Source organism: Metarhizium robertsii, assembly GCF_000187425.2.
Source record: "Metarhizium robertsii ARSEF 23 chromosome Unknown MAA_Scf_4, whole genome shotgun sequence".
Classification (NCBI taxonomy): domain Eukaryota; kingdom Fungi; phylum Ascomycota; class Sordariomycetes; order Hypocreales; family Clavicipitaceae; genus Metarhizium; species Metarhizium robertsii.
In genome coordinates this window covers 1,040,998-1,061,893 of record NW_011942182.1, presented here as the reverse complement: position 1 = coordinate 1,061,893, position 20,896 = coordinate 1,040,998, and the positions used below count along the sequence as shown (strand labels likewise).

Here is a 20,896-nt window from a genome sequence, read left to right as displayed (position 1 = left end):
CACTGAGAGCGCTGCACCAGAATGGTGTTGTTCCCTAAGCTAACTCACGCCAGCACTTGAACCAGCCCCTGCAGAGCCTGGTCGACCCAGTCAGCGCATTCGTCACCACCCGTGCCGTCCAGTCCAAAGGAACGCTGCTGGTGCGTTGTATCCGACTACGCCGGACAGGCGCGAGCACATCACGGTGAACTGGCAATTTGCTGCTTGTCTCATCGCATTCAGAGTGCCAGTAGCACTGGACAAAGCCATGTTACTTCTCTTCGCTCCCTTCTACAGTGGGTGTATTTGTGGCCGCCCGTCATTGGCTCTGTAGTAACGTCAAACAACGTTGTGCCACATTCAGAACCCTTGTGTTCTCGATGCCACCTTCAAGGATGAAATTAACTCATTCTGCCAGCTATTGTGCCTGGATGGCCAAACGTTGGAGCTGAGTCTAGAACGAAACTTTTAGCACGGTAGCGACGCGTTTCCGTGGACACGTTGTTCGATTACAAGTCTGGGTATCGAAAATGGAGCATCAGCATGTTTGACTTTCCACATTTCCACAGATTCACGCCATAGAGAGAAGATCATCGAAGTCCGCAGCATTGACGATGGTGGGGGAGGGGGGGACTTTGACCAAGCAGCCCAGCAACCCAGTTATCGGTCCTGGTGCTACCACCAGTGGGCCTCCATGTACGAGATTGACAGGGGCTGGCGAAAGGGATGGGCGGATAATGACGTCGCAAGGGACGGGAAGTCATCCAAGGTCAAAATGGTGCACCCATTGGAGTATCAACGAAGCCCCGCGATCGCTGACGGAACGAACGCAAAAAGATGAGAGAGCCAGTTTGCTGTTTTCGCCGATTTTTTAAACAGATAATAGTGTGGGAAAGGAACAACAAACTGCTCGAGCGGTTTTACGGCAGTGACCCCAGACTATCCACGTCCCATTCTCCAGAAAAGACCCATGGGGACAATCGCGGATATTTGGCCATGTTGATGTCTCCAAGGGGGCGTGCACCAAGCATGACGTATGGACCATCACCCAAGTCCCAGAACCAAACAGGCAATTTCACCTTTTCACGATGCCATCGATCTACGCCGTAAAACGGGCCACGATTCTTCATTGCGCAGCCTGCTTACTGCAAGAATTTGTCCCCGGAGACGCCGGATGTTTTCCATGCCAACAAGAACAAAGACTGGGCTGGTACAACAACTATGACGGTACATCAGATCCATCGGGAGGCTCATAAACAATTGCATTAGCGATTAAGAAAGAAAAGGATTCTCTTCAATACTGCGATTGCCTAGTTTTGTTTGGTCTCTTGCAAAAATATTTTGAAAATTCATAAAACCTCCGGCTAACGAGCTATCTCATAGGACGACTGTAAAGGCAGCATGCATGGCAGTAACTTGACTCTTTGTCATTGCACATCATACGACCCCTCCAAAACTTACTAGATGAACCATCATGACTACTCGATGCCTGTGCACATATACATTCATACATACATCACGACTCCATCAAACTCGGCTGAAGGGAACCAACAACATGCCTTTGAAGTGGATCCACGAAACCACCGTTTATTACGCCAGGCCTCCATTTTTACTTGTGAGAATACATCATCACCTGGTTTCATTCATTTGGCAAGAATCCTGTCCGCAACAAGCGCCGAAAGTAGCGCATTTATCGTGGGTGTTGCCAGGGAAGATCCACTTCGGGATGCCCGTTTCGCGAAAGCGTCTTTACAATACTGCAATGTCATGCAGATTTTAGCCATCATCCAGGGTCTTGACTCCACTGGAGGATGTTCGTGGGGAGGCAGGAAGGTGGGAAGGCCCTCTCCACGATGCCCTTCGGATTTGAGTTGCGTCTTGTGAATAGCTTGTGATACTTACAGAGGACGACGCTTCGGCTGGTTTTGACTTCCGTGAAAATCATCACGCCCGACCTCTGATCCAACGATGGCTCTGGTGGAGCCCATGACAATTGTGATCACTGATGACTGGATCGGTCTGCTACTGTGATCGATTTATCGGGCGTTGTCGCCGTATCTGGCCGGCATCGACTTCATTCGTCTGGAAAGTATTATATGTCCAACGATGAGGGTGTGTCCGCCCGGTATCCCAGCTTTGAAACGGCTGCGTAAATACAACTTTTGCACAGATTGTATACAGAATGTCCGGGTCAAACATGGTTCTCATCACGACCTCGATTAGCATAGGCTGTATTAATCCACCACTAACTGCTTTACAACCTTGTCTTCTTCCCCGGCGACAAGAGGGAATATAAGCAAGGCTATTGTATTTCCCCCGCAACCAAAGAGGCTGTCCACCTGTCAGACGCTATTATCACGGGGCGTGCGGGAGGCAAGGTTCCTGTCAAGTGTGCCTGGTGCTTGAAGGCATCATCGATGATGATGCTTGTACCGTCAGAGAGGCTTGTTGAGGCAATGCAGTAACCATCGATAACGTATGTGCCGTCCACCACGGTGTTTCTCTTATCCATCAAATATGCATATCATCAGAACTACACTCTGGGCCGCCATCCATCGCCAACTCACCGGCGATGTCGTTCCGGGCAGTCACCACCCGGCCAAACAAAAGTGAAACGAACCCTCATCCAGAATCAACACCAAAATTACATGCCAATTGCAACACAAGACACCAAAGATCAATCTAGTCCGCCAAAGCAACTATAAATTTTGAAAAGACGTGGCGCTAAGCCTCGCCGCGGTAGGTTTCCTGTCGAAACTGTCTACTTATAACCTACTATCTCTCCGGGGATTAATCAGAGGGACGCGCAAACCTCTCCCATAACATACACACCCGAGAGAAGGAAAACAAGAGTTTCGGATGTTATAGCATATCAACAATGAGTCTCCACCAGGAGCGTAACCCACCAGTTCCCCCCGAGAACACGGTGCCGGGAGTCCGGGACCACCATTACATGAATTTATAATATCCCTCGTTACAGCCGCCACTTGACTCCACGGGGTCTACAATACACCATCATCAGATTCAGTCAAGAGAAACGAGTTCAACATCTACAGGAAACAACTTGTATCATTTCAAACCGCAAGGCCGTTGACCGGCGGGGCCTTACACAGCGGCACATAGGTCCCAGGAGCCTGGGCCCAGGCCTGATAACGCTGCTGCGCCCAGTGTTTTCCGTCAAGCAGCATAGGTGATCACCGGCTCGCCCGCCGAGCAGGACTGGGCCTCGGCAAGCCGAGCGGTGCCGCAAATACGTGGTGCGCTTCTTGAGGGACCTTTGTATCGACAGAGTCCACAGTATCTTCGATGGAGTGCTCAGCTGGGGCTGCGGATGCCCGTTTTATAAAACGCTAGAATTCCCTGCTGGATTTTATGAGAGTGTTTGCGACTTACTAGACACGGCAAGAGCGAGAGCCGAGCAACGAACTTGAACAAGAACATGGCGGAGAACTAGATCAATGTTCAAGCGTAGACTGAAAGAGAAGTTGTGGCTATGCAGAGGCTAAATGTATTACATGTGAACATTTCTGCAGGGATTCAGAACACGTTATACTTATCCGGCGAGGGCAGCATAACATGCCACATTGTCTCGTGTCAAATGTCTCAATCCTGTCATCTTATAGCCGTCTTTGTCGCATCTTGCCATGAGCTCCGTGCGGTAGTAGTAGCGTACGGCTCGTCGACAACATCAGATATGCGTCACTTGTTCGTATCTCAGCAGTCCAACACGTCATTTTAAATCCCCCTCGTTTCGCAAAAAATGCAGTTGTTCTGCAGAAAATTGACAGCTGCTGGATTTCCAAGCTCGCGGATGGACAAGACAGCGGAATCCTGGACAAGCTGCAAACATTTGGGGATACGATAACCCACGGCGGTTGGCTCCAGAAATGCGCTCTCTGGAATTACGACTTTACCCACTGTTCTGACAATAGCCAGCTCTGGGGAAACGTGACAAGTGAGCTATGGGCCATGTTCCATTGAGACACGTCACGCCGTTACCAGCCATCTTCCTCGTAAGTTGTATTACACCCGCTTTATTGATGGCTGAGCTCAAGACTGTACATGGGGCTACCGTCCAATCTTGTTCTTTACTGGTACTGACCATTGGCGTGGAGCGATGTAATATTGTGCTAGTATTATAACTACGGAGTATTAATGTAGTATTTCCAGTTTCCTAGGGTTAGGGTTGAGAGGTATCCTTCGTGTGCGCCACGAGTGATGCCCCGAATATCAGCAAAATTCATCCCCAAGGCTTCATTTTGTCGGGCAAGGCTCTTTACCCTGGAATGCTATATCTTGTAAGTCGATACCTTCCTAGGTACCCCAAATCATGACAGGTATGCCCGGAAACACGTACAACAGTGATACTTGCATATTGTTTTCTGATTCGCGTCAACACTTTTGCAGCGTACCAATCCCAAAATTGTTCATTAGCACGCAATTCTCAGGCATCGATGTCATGAGAAAGCGGAAACTAAATAATTTGATGCCCAGTTGACATGGTCACGACGTAACGGCTGAACTACAAGTTTATTGGTCCAGCGCCCAGACTAATTTTGTTTTGTTTACCCTCGGTTACATTACATCCGTCAATCAATACCATCGTACCCATCTCAGCTTTTGAAGCTTAAATCTTGGCGTACTTCTTGAACGCTCCAATAAGGCCACCAGTCGAGCTATCGTGGCCCTCCCCATTGCCAGCCTCGTCAAGCTCCTTGAGAATCTTCTTAGCCAGAACCTTTCCAAGCTCGACGCCCCACTGATCAAAGCTGTTGACGTCCCAGATGGCACCTTCAGTGAAAGTCAAGTGCTCGTAGTAGACAATCAGCGCTCCAAGCTCGGCAGGGCCAATTGATCCTCCAACAAGGATGGAGGTTGTAGGGCGGTTTCCGAGGAAGCGCTTGTGTGGAACAAGCTCCTCGGGGGCGCCTTCAGCTCTGACCTGCTCGTCAGTCTTTCCGACCATCAAGGCCTCAGCTTGGGCAAAGTAGTTGGACGCAAGCATCTTCTGGTGCAGGTTGTTGGTGATGGGGTTGTGAGACTGAGCAGCCAGGATAAAGTCAGTGGGAATCAGCTTAGTGCCCTGATGGACAAGCTGGAAGAAAGAGTGCTGAGCATTGGTGCAAGGCTCGCCGAAGAGAATAGGGCCTAGGTCGGTCTTTTAGCACACCTTCATCGAGGCCAACGGCGAAAACTCGCAGACAGTAACGTACCAGTGGTGTACTTGACAGATGAGCCATCAGAAGCGATGGACTTTCCGTTCGACTCCATAGAGAGCTGCTGTAGGTAAGCAGGGAAGCGATGGAGGTACTGATCGAACCTGGTGTAAGAGTTAGCCATGCAGCTGCCATAAACTCATCAAGGACTACAGTGGTACCACTTACGGGGCAACGAGGTGAGTCTGGGCCTGGAAAAAGTCCGAGTACCAGACGCTAAGCAAACCACCAAGAATAGGAATGTTGTTCTTGATGGGAGTCTCGCGGAAATGTTTGTCCATGGCATGAGCACCGCTGAGGAATTTGTGGAAATTGTCAAAGCCAATGTACAAAGCAACGCTGAGGCCGATAGCACTCCAGACAGAGTACCGACCGCCTACCCAGCTCTCAAACCCAAACATATTCTTGCTGTCGATTCCAAACTTGGTGACTTCAGGCTCATTAGTGGAAAGAGCAACAAAGTGCTTCGCAATTTCACCCTTGTTTCCAGTCTTTTCCAAGAACCAGGTCTTGGCAGTATTGGCATTGGTTGTTGTCTCAGCAGTGGTAAACGTCTTGGAGGCAATAAGGAACAGGGTGGTCTCAGGATCAGAATTTTTGAGAGCCTCAGCCATGTGAGTTCCGTCAATATTGGAGACGAAGTGAAGAGTCATGTCATCAGCTCCATAGTGCTTCAGAGCTTCTGTGACCATGACAGGGCCACTATGAGCAACCATAGGTTAGCTTTCAGGTCCGTCATAGGCAAAAGCTGCCAGAGCGATTGCCTGCTCAGCTTTGTTTAAGGGGGAATACTCACAGGTCAGAGCCGCCAATGCCGACGTTGACAATGGTAGTCAGCTTCTTGCCGGTGAAACCCTTCCACTCCCCACTTCGGACCTGCTCCGAGAACTCCTTCATATGCTTCAAAACATCATTGACACCGCCGGGGGCATTCATGACATCCACGCCATCAACCTTCATGTCCCAGCCGCCGACATTTCGCAAAGCAGTGTGGTAAACGGCACGCTTCTCCGTAAAGTTGATCTTCTCTCCAGCAAACATGGCATCTCGTTTCTTCTCCACGCCAGCCTGCTCAGCAAGTTTGACCAGCAAGTCGAGGGTCTCTTCAGTCAAGAAGTTCTTGCTAAAGTCAAAGAGGATCTCGGCCGAAACGCCCTTAGAATCGAAGGTGCGAGTGAAGCGGGAGAATCGTTCTGGATCAGAAGCGAAGGCCTCTTTGAGGACAAAGTTTTTGCCGACATTGTCACGGTGAGCTTGAAGCTCGGCCCAAGCGGGCAGCGTATTGGCGGGGGCCATGGTGGTGGTGGTTGAAGGTTTGATCAAGAAAATGAAAGATGTTAAGAGTCTATATGGAATGGCCCAAGGTAACGATTAGTCAAGGGAAACAATATCGGATTGCAGCACAAGTCAAAGAAATGCGAGGCAGGATCCAGAATCCGTCCGACCGGGTTATATAGCTTGCCACATGAATGAAACAGACCAGCCTTGGTTGTGACGTACAAAGACGACGGATCCGGCTGCCACGGAGGTATCGGTATACCGGCCGTATCAACATCTTTTACACCTCGAGGGGGGTCCAAAAACAGATACTACTTCCAACTTACCAAGAGGGTCGACAATGATCAGATTTCTTCAATGGGGAACGACTTCGAGCGGGGGTGCGTTTGTTGCAATGCAAAATGGACTTGACGGGAGTCGGGAGCGAGGATCGATATTATGGTCGCCAAATAATAAGTACCGCAGCTGGCAAAGCTTCTGTGGAGCTCTCGTCCACTCTGGCGAATTGCTTGGTGATGCTGACTGGATTCTTATCTGAGCCACGGCAAGTGCAACCACTGGCGAGCTAAAGCCAGCAGGGACCTGAGGAGGGGGAGGGGTAACCTTTCTGCGGCCGGACTTGCCGCAATTACGTCTTGGACTTTAGAACCAAGGAAGGAGCGGGGCCAGCCAACAGCTCTCCTGCCCATGCGGGGCTTGAAAAACGCATTCGCGGACCTTGATTGATTCATTCGTGCGCCCTGATCCTCATGAATGAAATTCGTCGCTCTCGGCCCTGTAACATGCCCACGTATCATCTTGCCGCTTCTCACGCCAAGTCTGTTTTTTTCTGTCTCGCTTGATTTTCAATCATGCTGACCTCTGCCCTGACCGTTCGCTTGCTACGGATATGTCATCAATTGTCACGAAGCCCCCTGCTACAACACCTTTTTAGCACATCGTGACATTCTTTACAACTCGTAATCCGTCTTGGCAGCTGAATTTCCTAATTTCCAATGTTTCCAATGTAGTGATGTTTAAAATAATCTAACTAGGTGATGTGACTGCTCACCATAAAGTGCGCATTCTCCGTTGGTGCAGTAGTATAAATAACAAGTGTGAAAAGGAAACGAGAGTGGCCAATGTCATGTGAACAATAAAGGAGGAATCAAAGGCATTTTGACAGACAACCCTTTGGATCTAAAACGGGCTGAGTGCATATGCCTGCCAAAACTCCGAATGCATGGTCATAATACCTTTTGCCGAAACAAAAAAAGGGGGTACAAAATAAAAAGGGTCTTGGGCAAAGTCGTTCATCTTTACTCTTATGCCAAGTATGTGGCAACGTCTGCCCCTCCTCTCTGGACTGGCTTCTCGCTCTATTCTGTATACATAACTTCAGGCTTCGTCAATCGTCCATTTCTTTTTCTTGACAGTGTCGGAATCATTCGAAGCCGTGATGCAACATCGCGTTCCCGCTATATGCTCGCTTAATTTGGATGTATCGAGAATCATTTTTTATCGTTGATCTTGAATACTGCCCACAAATGACGGATCGCTCACACTGCCGCCGGCATCTCCAAGTCCAGCAATCGGCCGATTGTAGCTAAACCCTTGGAACTGGTTTTGCATGGTTTGTGACAACATTGGTCCTTCCACATATGAATCCTGGGGTGCCTCTCTAGTGAAATCCGGATCAAAGTTAATAGTGTCCAAGGCGTCAGCCTGCGACTAGTTAGTCGGAGTTCGGAGTGATTCATAGAGTACAGAGCAGATATTTTGAGGTTGTTTTTTTGGTGGAGTTGTCACTTACAACACTGGGCTTAAATGTAGGCTCGTACTTGCGCTGCAGCAGCTTGCGCCAGTCAATAGCATGGAAGAAGGGGTGTGCTTTGATCTCAGCGGAGCCATTGGCACCTAGACGCTCTTCGGGGTCTCGGTTCAAGAGCTTAATGAGAAGATCTTTGGCAGCCGGGGGTACGATATCAGAGAAGTGGAGCGGTTCAGATAGAATCTTGCGGTACATCTCGTTGGTGTTTTCGTCATAGAATGGCGGCAGACCCGTCAACATCTCGTACAGCAAAACCCCGAGTGTCCACCAGTCAACTGTCTTGTTGTATCCCTTGCCCATGAGCAATTCCGGGGCCAAGTATTCGGGAGTGCCACAGAAGGTGTTGGTACGGTCTTCATCCTTCATATCGAGCTTGCAAAGACCAAAGTCACAGAGCGCAATGTGGCCCTGGTAATCAAGCAAGATATTCTCAGGCTTAAGATCGCGGTAAATAACACTGAATCCATGTAAACATTCCAAGGCGCAAAGTAATTCCGCCGTGTAGAACCTAGCTCTGTTTACATCAAAACGATGCTCCTTCTGTAAATGGTAAAATAGCTCTCCGCCGTTGACGAAAGCAAGGACAAAGTACAGCTTCTCAGGCGACTGAAAACTGAATTTAAGAGGTACAATGAAAGGATTATTGATCTGCGCCAGCACAGACCGCTCAGCTAGAGTGTGAGCAACTTCAGATCGGGAAATGATGTGTGCCTTTCGAATAGTCTTGAGGGCATAGATACGATTCGTATCTTTCTTGCGAACCTGCATGACCTTGCCAAAACTGCCCTTTCCGACTACCTTGAGCAGCTCAAAGTCTTCAATCTTGAGTTTACCCGCGCGGGTTTCGACGTATTCAACACCAACCTTGATCTTTCCAGTGCCAAATTGGATATCAACCCACTCGACACCGCTGTGGCCGTCACCTTTGTGGCGTTGTGCGTGTTCAGCGGCCGCCTTCTCTCGATCTTTCTTGCTCGCCTTGGGGTCCTCGACGTAGGGGTGCCTCTCTTCAAATTTTGGGTTGATCCTGGCAACACCCAAGAAAATATCTTGACTGCGACCGGCCCCAGGGCCTGCACTGGGATTTCTCAAGTAGAGGTGAATGACGAGCTCTGTCACTCGCGAAACGTCAAACTTGTATTGAGTATTTCCGCCTGCCCAGAGTGGATTCTCGGGGTTGCCGTCGACCGAATTCACAAACACCTGGACCTTGTCGAAATCGAGAAGGGCATATGGCATATACTTGCCCGAAATACGGCCGTGTTTGGTGGGAATGCCTCCAAACCCTCCTGCTGACGAGTGTGGTCGGGCAGATCCGTTTATAAATGATCCGGCGACTCGTTGAGAAGATGAGGGCCGAACAGAGCCGGCAACGCTAGACGCCGCATTGCTGGTAGATAGCGATCCTTGATGCTGTGAGGTGAAGGCGTTTCGATGTGACTCTGGCAATGAAAATCCTTGGCCCTCGTGGAGTGTTACAACCAAAATGCCGGGCTTCGGTGGTGTGACGACGGGTGCCTGAGCCATGGCTTCTGAAGCGGCTGGATCGGGTGCATATTAGGGCAAGAAGTTGGATCAAAGGGAAGCGGCTTGTCACTGCTTACCGATGGCGCTCTCTGTGGTCGGAGTGACGGCGCCGGAGGCTGATGGTGTCTTGTCATCTTTCTCCGTGATGGTCGAGGTGGACGGCGATCGAGCAAAGGGGCTCAGAGTCCCTAAATGGGTCTCCTTGAGCTCTGTAGCCATGGTAAGCATTTGGTCCGAAAAGGGATTCAAACGGATGACGTCGGGAGGTGTTGCATGACGAGCAAAAGGGTGGCACTTCAATTCCCCAAGCATGGAATGCGTTGGAGGAGATACTAACTCTTAGTGAGCTTCCAAGACATGGCAGTTATCACGGCGTGGATATCAGCACTCGTCGGGGTCGGACAAGGTCTGTCTCGCGGTGTCGAGAGTGTAAGACAGAATCTGAGAGTTGGTCTGGTGGCAAGGGTATCCTCTTAAGGAGCCCTAGGCGTAGAAATCGGGGGCGAGTTTAATCTTCGGCCACCAGCTGGAGTGAGAAGGTCAAGGGCCTGCAGACAAGCCGGGTTGCTGATGGCGGGAGACAGAGGCGAAGGCGTGGGTGGAATACTGGTTGGACGGAGTAAGGAAGAAAGGCCGACGCTGATGTGGACTGGATGCGTGGTTTGGCAGACGGTCCAGATGATTGCTGCACCACAGCCAGAGACAGAAGCAGACTGGAGACAGAGGCTCCCGCAACCCCGCAGACACCAGACGGCCCTTGCTCAAGACGGTCGCTGACTGGAGCGGGCAAGTGAACACTTGGGGCGCTTGAGCACTTCAATGCTCAGCACAAGTGGACTGGTCCGGCCCGGTCTGGTCTTATTAGACTCTACGCTTGGTGGTGACGGGCAAAGCCACTGGTTTCAATGTTTGCGGGTATTGGACACTGGCGGTGGTAGTGGTAGTTCTTCTGTACTCGAGAGCCGGAGAAGAGGAATCCGTACAATCCAGAAGACAATAGAGGGGGGGAGGGAAAGAAATGGCGCAGGCACGTCAAGGAGTTTCAATGTACGAGCAACCAAACTTTATTTAATACTTGACATGAAAAGATGTCGAGAGGCGAGGCCTTGGTTCGTAATGCTCGGGGCATTGACAGGCGACCCCGGCGCTGCAGCGTGCCAACTTTAGAATTGACTTGTCAAGTCGTCAAGCGTCAATTAAACTGCGCCGACTTAATGGCCCGTGACTTGCTTAGCACGGAGGATACGTAGCGCACACCAGACAATGGCTTGGGTAATCAAATGAGGCGAAGCAGCGTCCTGGCCAGCTGGAGTGTCGTGTCTCGTCTCGCGATGGCTGTTCATGTTGGAGGGGCAGCGCCTATCAATGCCGTCAATGCTGTCAATGCCCAGACCGAAGATGGCGCAGCACGTGGATATGGAACTACCTTTATCTTTGTAATTCGCACAGTGGTCAGCGTCTTTCTTCCCCTTTTTTACTACTATTTGGTACTCTGTCTACAGTGCGTGTACTCTCGTCTGAGGTCCTGCACGAACGTGGCACTGGGTCATCTCGAGCGGGACCGCGATGACTAAACCCCTGAGCGAGGCGATATGTATGTCAGGTTTGAGTGTGTCCCGAGATAGAACTGTGACTACGCTATTGGCTGCACGGCTGCTTTTCTTGGGACATATGACACGGCTGGCCCTACGTAAAGCATGCTTCCAGAGTGTAACGGGGGACGGCGGATATCGCACTACCCTAGACCGCCAGCTCATGAGTACAGTGAAGTTCCGATCTTGATGCTTGAAGCTACACCCGACAGGAGATTATTAGCTCTGGGGCCGGATACGACCTATTTTTCTCATCATCTAAATTCACGAGGGGTTTTCGTACGGACGGACATGGGAAATCACGGCGAGTGCCCCAGAAGCCACTTGTGCCCAACATGCCATCAGTTGGTTACACGGCCCTCAGAATCAAAGCCGATCGCACGCTGCAACAGCAGATTGGATGTTATTGATATTCGAGTGAAGCATCTCCAGTAACTTTAGGTGACTTGACTGCATGATCGGAGTGCGTAATAGACAGACGTTCAGGTGGTCGAGGTCGCTCCGCGCTAAAAGGGGGTTGATACCTGACATTCCAGGCCCAGGGAACCCGATCTCATTGGCCCATGCACAGGTGCCAGCCTGGCACAACCCATTGCGATCAGCCAGTGTGACAACGGCTGGGACACATTGGACACATTTTCGACGAAGCTCCCTTGTTCGACTTCGAGCCAAACGTAGTCTCGCTGCCAACCCGAGCATCGTCTGCGCCCGCTGCCGATTTGCCAACCTGCCACTCTGTCGATGCCGCAGCGCCATCCTGCTCTCTCCGTGCGAGTCCTGCCGTTACAACCCCTTGAATAAATTGCGCCAACTCTTCTCATCACGCATTGTCCATACACTCGCATGGTGGCTGCCACGATATCAACAACCCCGTCCTTTCCACCCCGCCAGCGACACAACTTCCTCGTCCCTGCCGACTGCTTCGACCCTGGCGACAGCCATTGATCGTGTGCGATACATATTGGCATCATGAAGCTCGACGTCAAGGTTAGTTGCCTGTTTAAATACTGTAATGGACCTCTTCTGCGGACGCCAAAAGCTGGACCTCGAGCTCCCTGGTTCACTCCGCACTTCCACTGCCTCTCGCGGCCAGAAATTATCTTTTCGGAATAGACCACAGACGTAGGAGCAAAAATCGCTGACCTGGAATTGTGTTGTTTATAGCGTCAGCTGTATGCTCGCAGTGAGCGAGTGAAAGGCGTCGACTTCCACCCCCAGGAGCCATGGATCCTCACCACACTCTACAGCGGTAGGCATTTAACCCCCATATAGGCACGACCAATCGTCCCCCCCGAACTTGCGTATACTTATTCTTCTCCCCAATCCTAGGCCATGTCTACATTTGGTCGTATGAGACTCAGCAAACGGTCAAGACTTTCGAGCTTACCGAGGTGCCTGTTCGAGCTGGTCGATTCGTCGCACGCAAGAACTGGATTGTCTGCGGCTCAGATGATTTCCAAATACGCGTCTACAATTACAACACGTCGGAAAAAGTGGCACAATTCGAGGCACACCCCGACTACATTCGCGCAATCGCGGTTCATCCAACTCTTCCATTCATCTTGACCGCCTCTGACGATATGACGATTAAGCTCTGGGATTGGGACAAGGGTTGGAAGTGTGTTCAGGTGTTCGAGGGCCACAGCCACTATGTCATGGGTATTGCCATCAATCCCAAGGATACAAATACTTTTGCCTCTGCGTGCTTGGATCGAACTGTCAAGATATGGAGCTTGGGCTCGTCAACCGCCAACTTCACATTGGAAGCTCACGAGAGCAAGGGCGTGAACCACGTCGACTACTACCCTCACTCCGACAAGCCTTATCTTCTCACTACTTCTGACGATCGAACTGTCAAGGTCTGGGACTACACCACCAAGTCCCTGATTGCCACGCTCGAAGGCCACACCAACAATGTCTCCTTTGCTTGCTACCACCCAGAACTTCCCGTCATCGTTTCCGGTTCCGAGGACGGGACCATCCGAATCTGGCATGCCAACACCTATCGATTCGAGCAATCTTTGAACTACAGCCTGGAGCGCGCTTGGTGTGTCTCTTACCAGAAGGGCAAGCAAGGAATTGCTGTCGGCTACGACGATGGTGCTGTCGTGGTCAAACTGGGCCGAGAGGAGCCTGCTGTCTCTATGGATGCGTCTGGCAAGCTTATCTGGGCCAGACATAACGAGGTCGTGTCTTCCATCATCAAGGGAGATGCCTCCCTCAAGGACAATGATCCCATCTCGCTCCCCACCAAGGACCTTGGAACTTGTGAAGTGTACCCTCAGACTTTGATTCACTCGCCAAACGGCCGTTTTGTCGCAGTTTGTGGCGATGGCGAGTATATCATCTACACAGCTCTAGCATGGCGCAACAAGGCGTTCGGATCTGCCTTGGACTTTGTCTGGGGCTCCAAGGAGAACAGCAACGACTTTGCCATTCGCGAGTCAGCAATGAGTGTCAAAATTTACAAAAATTTTGTTGAAAAGAGCGGCGGTCTCGATGTCGGCTTCCAGGCTGATGGTCTTACCGGTGGCATTCTTCTGGGTGTTACTGGCCAGGGTGGCATCTCATTCTTTGACTGGGCAACTGGTGGCTTGGTGCGAAGAATTGAAGTCGAGCCAAAACATGTTTACTGGTCAGAGAGTGGAGAATTGGTTGCCATTGCTTGCGAAGACAGCTGCTATGTCCTGAGATTTTCTCGAGAAAGCTATATCGAAGCTGTCCAGTCCGGCCAGATAGAGGATGACGGGGTTGAGTCGGCCTTCGAGGTCATTACTGATATTAGCGAAACGTAAGTCTGGACTTGAAATCAAACGAAGAGGACCCAGGGTGGCTAATGATTGAATTACAGTGTCCGAACTGGTGAATGGGTTGGAGACTGCTTCCTCTACACCAACAGCACCAACCGCTTGAATTATTTGGTTGGCGACCAGACGTACACCGTATCACATTTTGACAAGCCCATGTATATCCTGGGCTACATCCAGCGAGACTCCAAAATCTATTTGGCCGACAAGGATGTCAACGTCACATCGTTTGGCCTCTCACTTCCCGTTCTTGAGTACCAGACTTTGGTTCTTCGAGAAGACATGGAAACGGCTGCCGAGCTGCTACCCACCATTCCCAACGATCAGCTTAACAAGATTGCGAGATTCCTCGAGGGACAGGGTCACAAGGAGCTGGCGTTGGAAGTTGCCACGGACCCTGAGCACAAGTTTGATCTTGCACTGGCATTGAACCAGCTGGATACGGCCCTGGAGCTGGCCCGCGCCGCTGATGTGGAGCACAAGTGGAAGACAGTGGGAGATTCTGCCCTGGCTGCATGGGATGTGGCTTTGGCCGCTGAGTGCTTTACTCACGCCAAGGATCTGGGCTCACTGCTTCTCCTCCACTCATCTACTGGTGACAGGGAAGGCCTGGCAACTCTTGCGAAGCAAGCACAGGAAGCGAACTCTCACAACATTGCCTTTTCTTGCTCATGGCTCTTGGGTGACGTCGACCAGTGCGCCGACATTTTGACCAAGACGGGACGACTGGCCGAGGCTGTTCTTTTCTCACAAACATACAAGCCGAGCTTGACCAAGCCCATTGTGAAGGACTGGAAGGAGAGTTTGGAGAAGTCTAAGAAGGGCCGAGTAGCGAAACTTGTTGGAGTTCCCGAGGATGACGGTGACTTGTTCCCTGAATGGGATGCGTGGCTAAAGGCTGAGACTGAGGGCGGCTCAGCAGCGAATAATTTGGCGGAAACAAACGGCGAGCAAGACGAAGCTGGGACCGAGAAACAAGAGAAAACGGAGGCAGAGGCGGAGGAAGAGGGAGAGGGCGAGGAAGAGGAGTAAAAAGGAGGGGTTCAAATAGGCGAAATGATCGTATGAATTTCTTTTTGTTAGATGCAGTGGCAGAAAAAGGTCAATAGAGTCCTGGTGTGCCCGCTGTGGTGGCATGGGATGATTCAACGTAATTCAACAAGTTAAAACGGACAATTCCAGCGAGGTGCCAGCGTGTGTGATGATGTATTGCAATGCAAGGGAAAGATGATGGGCTCATACACCATAGTTTGGTTGAGAGTACCCGAGTCGATGCTTGTTCACGACTCCTATTCGGCTGGCTCCAAAAGGATGCCCTCGTTCGAGGCGTTTGAGGCGTTTGAGGTGTTCGTTGGCAAGTGAGCGATTGGCCGTGAAGCAGATTACAACTTCAGAGTGTTTCGCCCAACAGGATACTAGAACAGATCCTTCTCTACCCGCACGTGTCTTGTAATGGCTACTTGAGTACACTTGTTATCCACCTGGGGAGACGTCTAGCTCTCATTAATGCATTTATTAAATGTTTCTTGGGCGACAAGGCCTGTTGACGCCTTATTCGCTTACAGCATGACGAAATTGAAGCTTGGCCAGTACGCAAAACAGCCGTTGTCCCTGTGATTTAGAAGACGAAATACAATACCCCGCCTTTATTATCATAATGTTTGATACCGCATACATTGATAACCCGTCAGATCACTAGCACTAACACCTGATTCTCAAATCCTGTCCCATTGTTCAGTGTTCACCAAGGAATCAAGTGCATCAGAAACTCTCCGATATCCCGACAAGACGGTAAATTCAGCCCCCCTGCCACGCTACCATTCTTCTATTTACACTGGGCATAAAATACAGACGCCGTAAAATACAACGCCATCCTCTCAGTCGCCCGCTGCCACGCCCCATCCCCCCTGATCATCTTTCCATCCCCGTTTTACAAGGCAGCCAGGGCGAAGCCGGCGGCGGCAACGGCAGCAAAGGCCACGCCGGTCTCGCGGGAAGCACCTCCAGTCTTGGTAGGCTGGCTGGCGCCGGTGGCAGAGCCGCCGGTGGCAGTGGCCTGGGTGGGCAGTGGCCTGGGTGCCGCTGCCGCTGCCGGCCTTGCAGTCGAGGGGGCTCTTGGCCGTGACCTGCCCGGCGCCGGGGCACTTGGCCAGGTCGCTGGAGTGGGCTTTGACCCAGGACGAGGCCGACGAGGTGTAGCTGGACCAGTCCTTGCTGAGGCTGGCGGGGATGGAGATGGAGCAGTAGTCCTTGGGGGGGTTGGACGTCCACTCCTTGACCAGGTCGGGGGGCGGGGTTGGAATCGTCTTGAGGAGGTCGAGGCATTGGGTGGCCGCGCCGAGGTCAGTCTGACGGGGCTGGAGGTTGGCCGCGAAGGCGGTGCCGGCGAGGGCGGCGAGGACGGTCTTGGTCTGCATCGTGGTGGGTTGGGGGGACCTTGGCGACGGAGCCCGCAAGCAATTATGGTATAGAAGATGGTGTCAAGTATTATATGGATAGGGGGGAAGAAAAGGGGGTAAGTGCTGTCGTTGCTGGGGGAAGGCGGACTTTATATAGGGGTCCGGGTTGGGAGCAGCTCAACACCATGGGGTCCGCCGTTTGGACTGCCAGCGTGTCTGCCTCTGCCTCCGCCGTGCTAGACAGGCTATGGAGTACCGGAAACTTGGCTCGGGGGTCCGAAGCGGAAATCACTAGATGGCATCGTCCGTGGAGGGGTGTGGTACTCCTCTTGACGGGACGTGGTGGTGTCTTGATATATCCTCGGGGTTTGTCATTTTGCACCCAAACTGCCAAATACACGGGGCGTGTCAGCTCAGAGTTTACTCCCGGAAGAAGGAAAAAACAGGATCAGCCTAGCTGTGGATATTTCGATCTACGGAGCATGAGGCATGACTTGCACAACCCCAGCTTGTGCTTGACGAGGCCGCCCCCCTATCAAAGCGTGTAAGTCGAACAACCATCGTCACAGGCTACTTGGAAACACGGCGTGTTTTTACCCCGGACAGGGCCAAAGCAGGCACCACACGTAGTCAGCGTGCTTGGTTGGCGATATTGCGGTGCAAGCCATGCCACGCCTAGCTCGACGCCAGGTTTTCCAGCCGCAGTCTATACTGGGGTTTTGCTCAAGGGTCATTCCCGGTAACGCTGTGCCGGGAACGGTGCTGTGCTTCAAGACTGCTATTATTACTTCTTCCCCGTGGCGAAGCAGTGGAAATTGGTCTGGAGGCCAGTCGATCCTTTGAGCCATGACATTCGCATACATGGCCTCGTGTTTGACAGCCACGGTCAGCAGGTGGGCATTGTACGTTGGTATGCCATATGTGTATGCAATAGTCCTCCGTGGACGTCCATGTTTCCAGCCGAGTTGGATACCGCTCGTCCCTCTCGCCTGCGCGGCTCCGTCTCAGTCCTGACGGCCAGTCTGCCCTGTTCCAGAGAGGCAATCGAAACCTGGCGACTGCCGGGTCAGCCTTACCTCGAATGCAGGGGCACTTGGTTGATGGAGGGTCACCAAGCGGCGAGCTGATTCTAATTGTGGAGAAGATTGAAAAGTCAAGACGTTATGTTGCCCGCGGTGGTTTGTGCCTTTTTGACATTCGGACCAATGTGGTTTGGCGTAGAGACGTTCCCCTTTTTTGGACAATGGGAAATTACGCCCAACTGGGGCAGCAGGCTAACTTCTGCCTTTGTCCGCCATCGTATTTCGTGTTTGCTTCAACAGCACAATTTGCTGCTGGATCCGGGTCGAGCGTGGACAAGCTCTTCGGTCAACGTGTTGCTATTACATATCAACTGTTGTCTAGTTTCCATTGAGCCAATTTCCATGAGCACCAATTCCTCGTTTAGCATTGACTTGTTCAGGGGAGCCCTCCGACAGCGCAGAGTTTGATGATTGTGCAAGATGCGGCTTTGCTGTCAACAAGCTAAACTTTGTGGTGATTGATGAAGCCTCTTCAGCTCGGTGGAGCGCTTCCCACATGTACATAAGGGCAGATGAACCTGTCAGACTATCGTTATCGATCTCTAGCAATTTATGAGCCGTGCGCTCCAGCTTTCAGCCTGCAATCGGGGACGGCCGTACTGTGAACCGGCTACATGTACATACATGTATGTATCTACTAAATAAGTAGTGCCTGGTACGCGAACGTATTCTGTGATTCAGCTGGCTCACTACGGGGCATATGATTGGTGTGGAGCTAGCCCCACTTGGACAAAAGAGGACTGGAGCTGATGACCCAACCATCAGAATTCATCCCGCCATCGTCATTTACTAATCGTCCTCACTACAATTCACAACCCAGGCAAGAAGCTGGACATGGATCTTCAGCGCCTAACATCAAACTTCTTGATTGGAATATTGGATTATATTCTGCGACCAGAACCCCGACCGCCTTTCGAAGACCACCTAGAATTACTGATATTCCATTTTAACCGCTGTCGCAACCTAGAATTTACGGTGATACACGACGTGGACGTTGTTTTTGTCGAGATTCTTCGAACCGCCAAAGTACTGGATGACGGTCTTCGGTCTAAACTCAATGGCTTAGTCAATCTTCGGCGACCAGTAGAATTCATACTTGACGATACCCAACGTATCATGCACCGCCTCTCCATCAACATTGATGCGTACTACCTTGGTAGGAACCCTGCTTATACGGGCCCGGTAATGACAAAACTCTTGACTGAGGTCAGTGAGATTGCAAAGGCTGTTTTCAAATTTAACACGGAAGACCTTTACTCTTGTACGGGGCTCTACGAAATTGTCGCCGTTGGTTTATTAGTCCGTCTCCGCATCTCCTTCACTTCTATATTTGGCTTTAAGGAACTTCCGCAGTTTGATCTCCAAGGCATCACAGTCTGTAAGTATTCCAATACCTGAAGTTACAAAGCTGATGCATTTTAGATCAACTTGGAGTGCTGTGGCGTTCTGATTTCGCCGATTTCATTCCCAAAGGCTCAGTCTCCTTGTTCTTTTCGAGTATTGAGTCAATTCAAGATCCGGCGTAAATCAGAAACCTATTGCTACCTGAGGGACTATTGCACACAACTACTTGTACTCCCGTCTGTTTTTACCCCATGTAACGTACTTTTGAGCTAGTAATTTAATTAGAATAACTATATCTTTATTCTTTAATCTTTAATTTTTTTTTCTTCTTTTCTGTATTTAAACATAATGCACCTCTTTCCGTTGACGAAGGAGATAATATCTATTACATATATACATTGTATTGTACATCAAAGACCCCTGATTATGGGGACGGATCACGCACTGGGGAAAAGAATTGTCAACGAGGATGATGTCAGCAACTATGTGATATTGGCTGCAGCTATCAAACAGCAAGCTGTATTGGCCGCGTTACAAGAATTCAAATAGCTGCTGCAGGCAGCTTGCTTCCAACTATAAGAAGGTCTAAATAACCCAGCTAGTCATCTCAACTCAAGGACCAATTCACTGTTCAATTGACCCATAGCTAGCTGCAGCTTCGATAGTTGTGATAATAATAGTTAGCACCATGCGATTTAAAAGGTTTTGTTGTTACCTACACTACCAATTGCACTCATTCGATATAGACATGTTAGCTTCTTACTTCCCACCTCTCTGTAAGGTTGATTCTGAGCGTTTAGGTTCTATCGTTTCGAATGTTTCCACAAACCCATATAAGGGCAGATGAACCTGTCAGACTATAGGGACTGTGCGTCGCTAAACTGATGTTGAGAGACTTGTTCGCTGGCACCGATTCCAAGGAGCCAGTTTATTCGGGGACAAAGCGGTCCCATCCAGTCAACCTCGTTGGACTGTTGATGATACTTCATTATGCCGCGTGATAACTAGAGACCTGATCTGGTTGAGGACTTGTTGCACATGTAAACTTGTGACGCCTACTGGTCACCAAAAACATCAATCTGCCGAGCCATAATCTCATTTTCTGTTTCCGACTCTGAAGATGAACTTGATGCCCAGGATTTCCCACATGGCCGTTGCGCAGATACAAGGCAAACTGGTCAAGCTCTTACCCTATACGACCGTCATCAGAGCTTGCGGGAAGCCGATGATGAACAAAATCCGGTCTAGAGAAGGCGAAAAGAGCTCTTCTTGTTCACTACCTCAGCAGAGCCAGCACCGGCCAAGAGTGCCTTTTTGTGGTACAATTTCGACTAGGACTAGGAAAGACAACGCATTCGCTGCGGCCGGTCGATAGTGGGAGGCAGAGTATTCGTTGTCTCTTAGAATTAGCCAAGACCACTGCGGACCAATTACTGCCAACTCCATCCCCATGACCGTTCCATGTCAGGACATTACCAATCCTCCCATTCGTCGCCGTTTTCCAAATCCCCAACATGCTCAATACCTCATCCCAACGTTATTTGACTCGTGTCGAGCCCAAACCCGTGATTTATAGCCAGCATAAACTGCCCTGACTTTCACATACGACCATAGCCGCTAGCAAAGCTTAGGAGCCCGTCTGATCTCCCTGAATAACCTAGCGAGCGCTGGATTAGTAGTTGGGTCGGTGACGACCAGCGAATACCCAGTGTTGTATGTGATTTTTTTAGTTATTTAGTATTTTTTGCTTAACCTTAGAAAAATCAAGACAGTCACACTATTAATGCAGGCGTCGCAGCCATGAATAAATGGAGAACTACTTTCCATCTCTGAGAACTATGAATTGCTCGGCGGGCTTACTC

General features: G+C 50.6%; 5 protein-coding genes across 5 annotated transcripts; 2 read left to right on the top strand and 3 right to left on the bottom strand.

Moving 5' to 3' along the window:
• Positions 1 to 4,606: 4,606 nt before the first annotated feature.
• Positions 4,607 to 6,491, bottom strand: MAA_08217 (glucose-6-phosphate isomerase; the record flags this gene model as incomplete). The annotated part of the gene is made up of 4 exons (XM_007826215.1): positions 4,607 to 5,127; positions 5,193 to 5,299; positions 5,364 to 5,897; positions 5,992 to 6,491. 4 exons carry the CDS (start codon positions 6,489 to 6,491, stop codon positions 4,607 to 4,609), a joined length of 1,662 nt encoding a protein of 553 aa, XP_007824406.1.
• Positions 6,492 to 7,970: 1,479 nt separating this feature from the next.
• On the bottom strand, positions 7,971 to 10,029 carry MAA_08218 (serine/threonine-protein kinase; the record flags this gene model as incomplete). Its single annotated transcript, XM_007826216.1, has 3 exons — positions 7,971 to 8,177; positions 8,266 to 9,824; positions 9,888 to 10,029. The coding sequence occupies 3 exons, from the start codon at positions 10,027 to 10,029 to the stop codon at positions 7,971 to 7,973; spliced, it is 1,908 nt and encodes a 635-aa protein (XP_007824407.1).
• Positions 10,030 to 12,371: 2,342 nt separating this feature from the next.
• MAA_08219 (vesicle coatamer complex, beta subunit) lies at positions 12,372 to 15,241 on the top strand (the record flags this gene model as incomplete). Its single annotated transcript, XM_007826217.1, has 4 exons — positions 12,372 to 12,389; positions 12,567 to 12,651; positions 12,732 to 14,193; positions 14,254 to 15,241. 4 exons carry the CDS (start codon positions 12,372 to 12,374, stop codon positions 15,239 to 15,241), a joined length of 2,553 nt encoding a protein of 850 aa, XP_007824408.1.
• Positions 15,242 to 16,139: 898 nt separating this feature from the next.
• Positions 16,140 to 16,626, bottom strand: MAA_08220 (uncharacterized protein; the record flags this gene model as incomplete). The annotated part of the gene is made up of 2 exons (XM_007826218.1): positions 16,140 to 16,265; positions 16,336 to 16,626. 2 exons carry the CDS (start codon positions 16,624 to 16,626, stop codon positions 16,140 to 16,142), a joined length of 417 nt encoding a protein of 138 aa, XP_007824409.1.
• Positions 16,627 to 18,524: 1,898 nt separating this feature from the next.
• MAA_11068 (uncharacterized protein) lies at positions 18,525 to 19,216 on the top strand (the record flags this gene model as incomplete). The annotated part of the gene is made up of 2 exons (XM_011413034.1): positions 18,525 to 19,068; positions 19,113 to 19,216. The coding sequence occupies 2 exons, from the start codon at positions 18,525 to 18,527 to the stop codon at positions 19,214 to 19,216; spliced, it is 648 nt and encodes a 215-aa protein (XP_011411336.1).
• Positions 19,217 to 20,896: the final 1,680 nt, after the last annotated feature.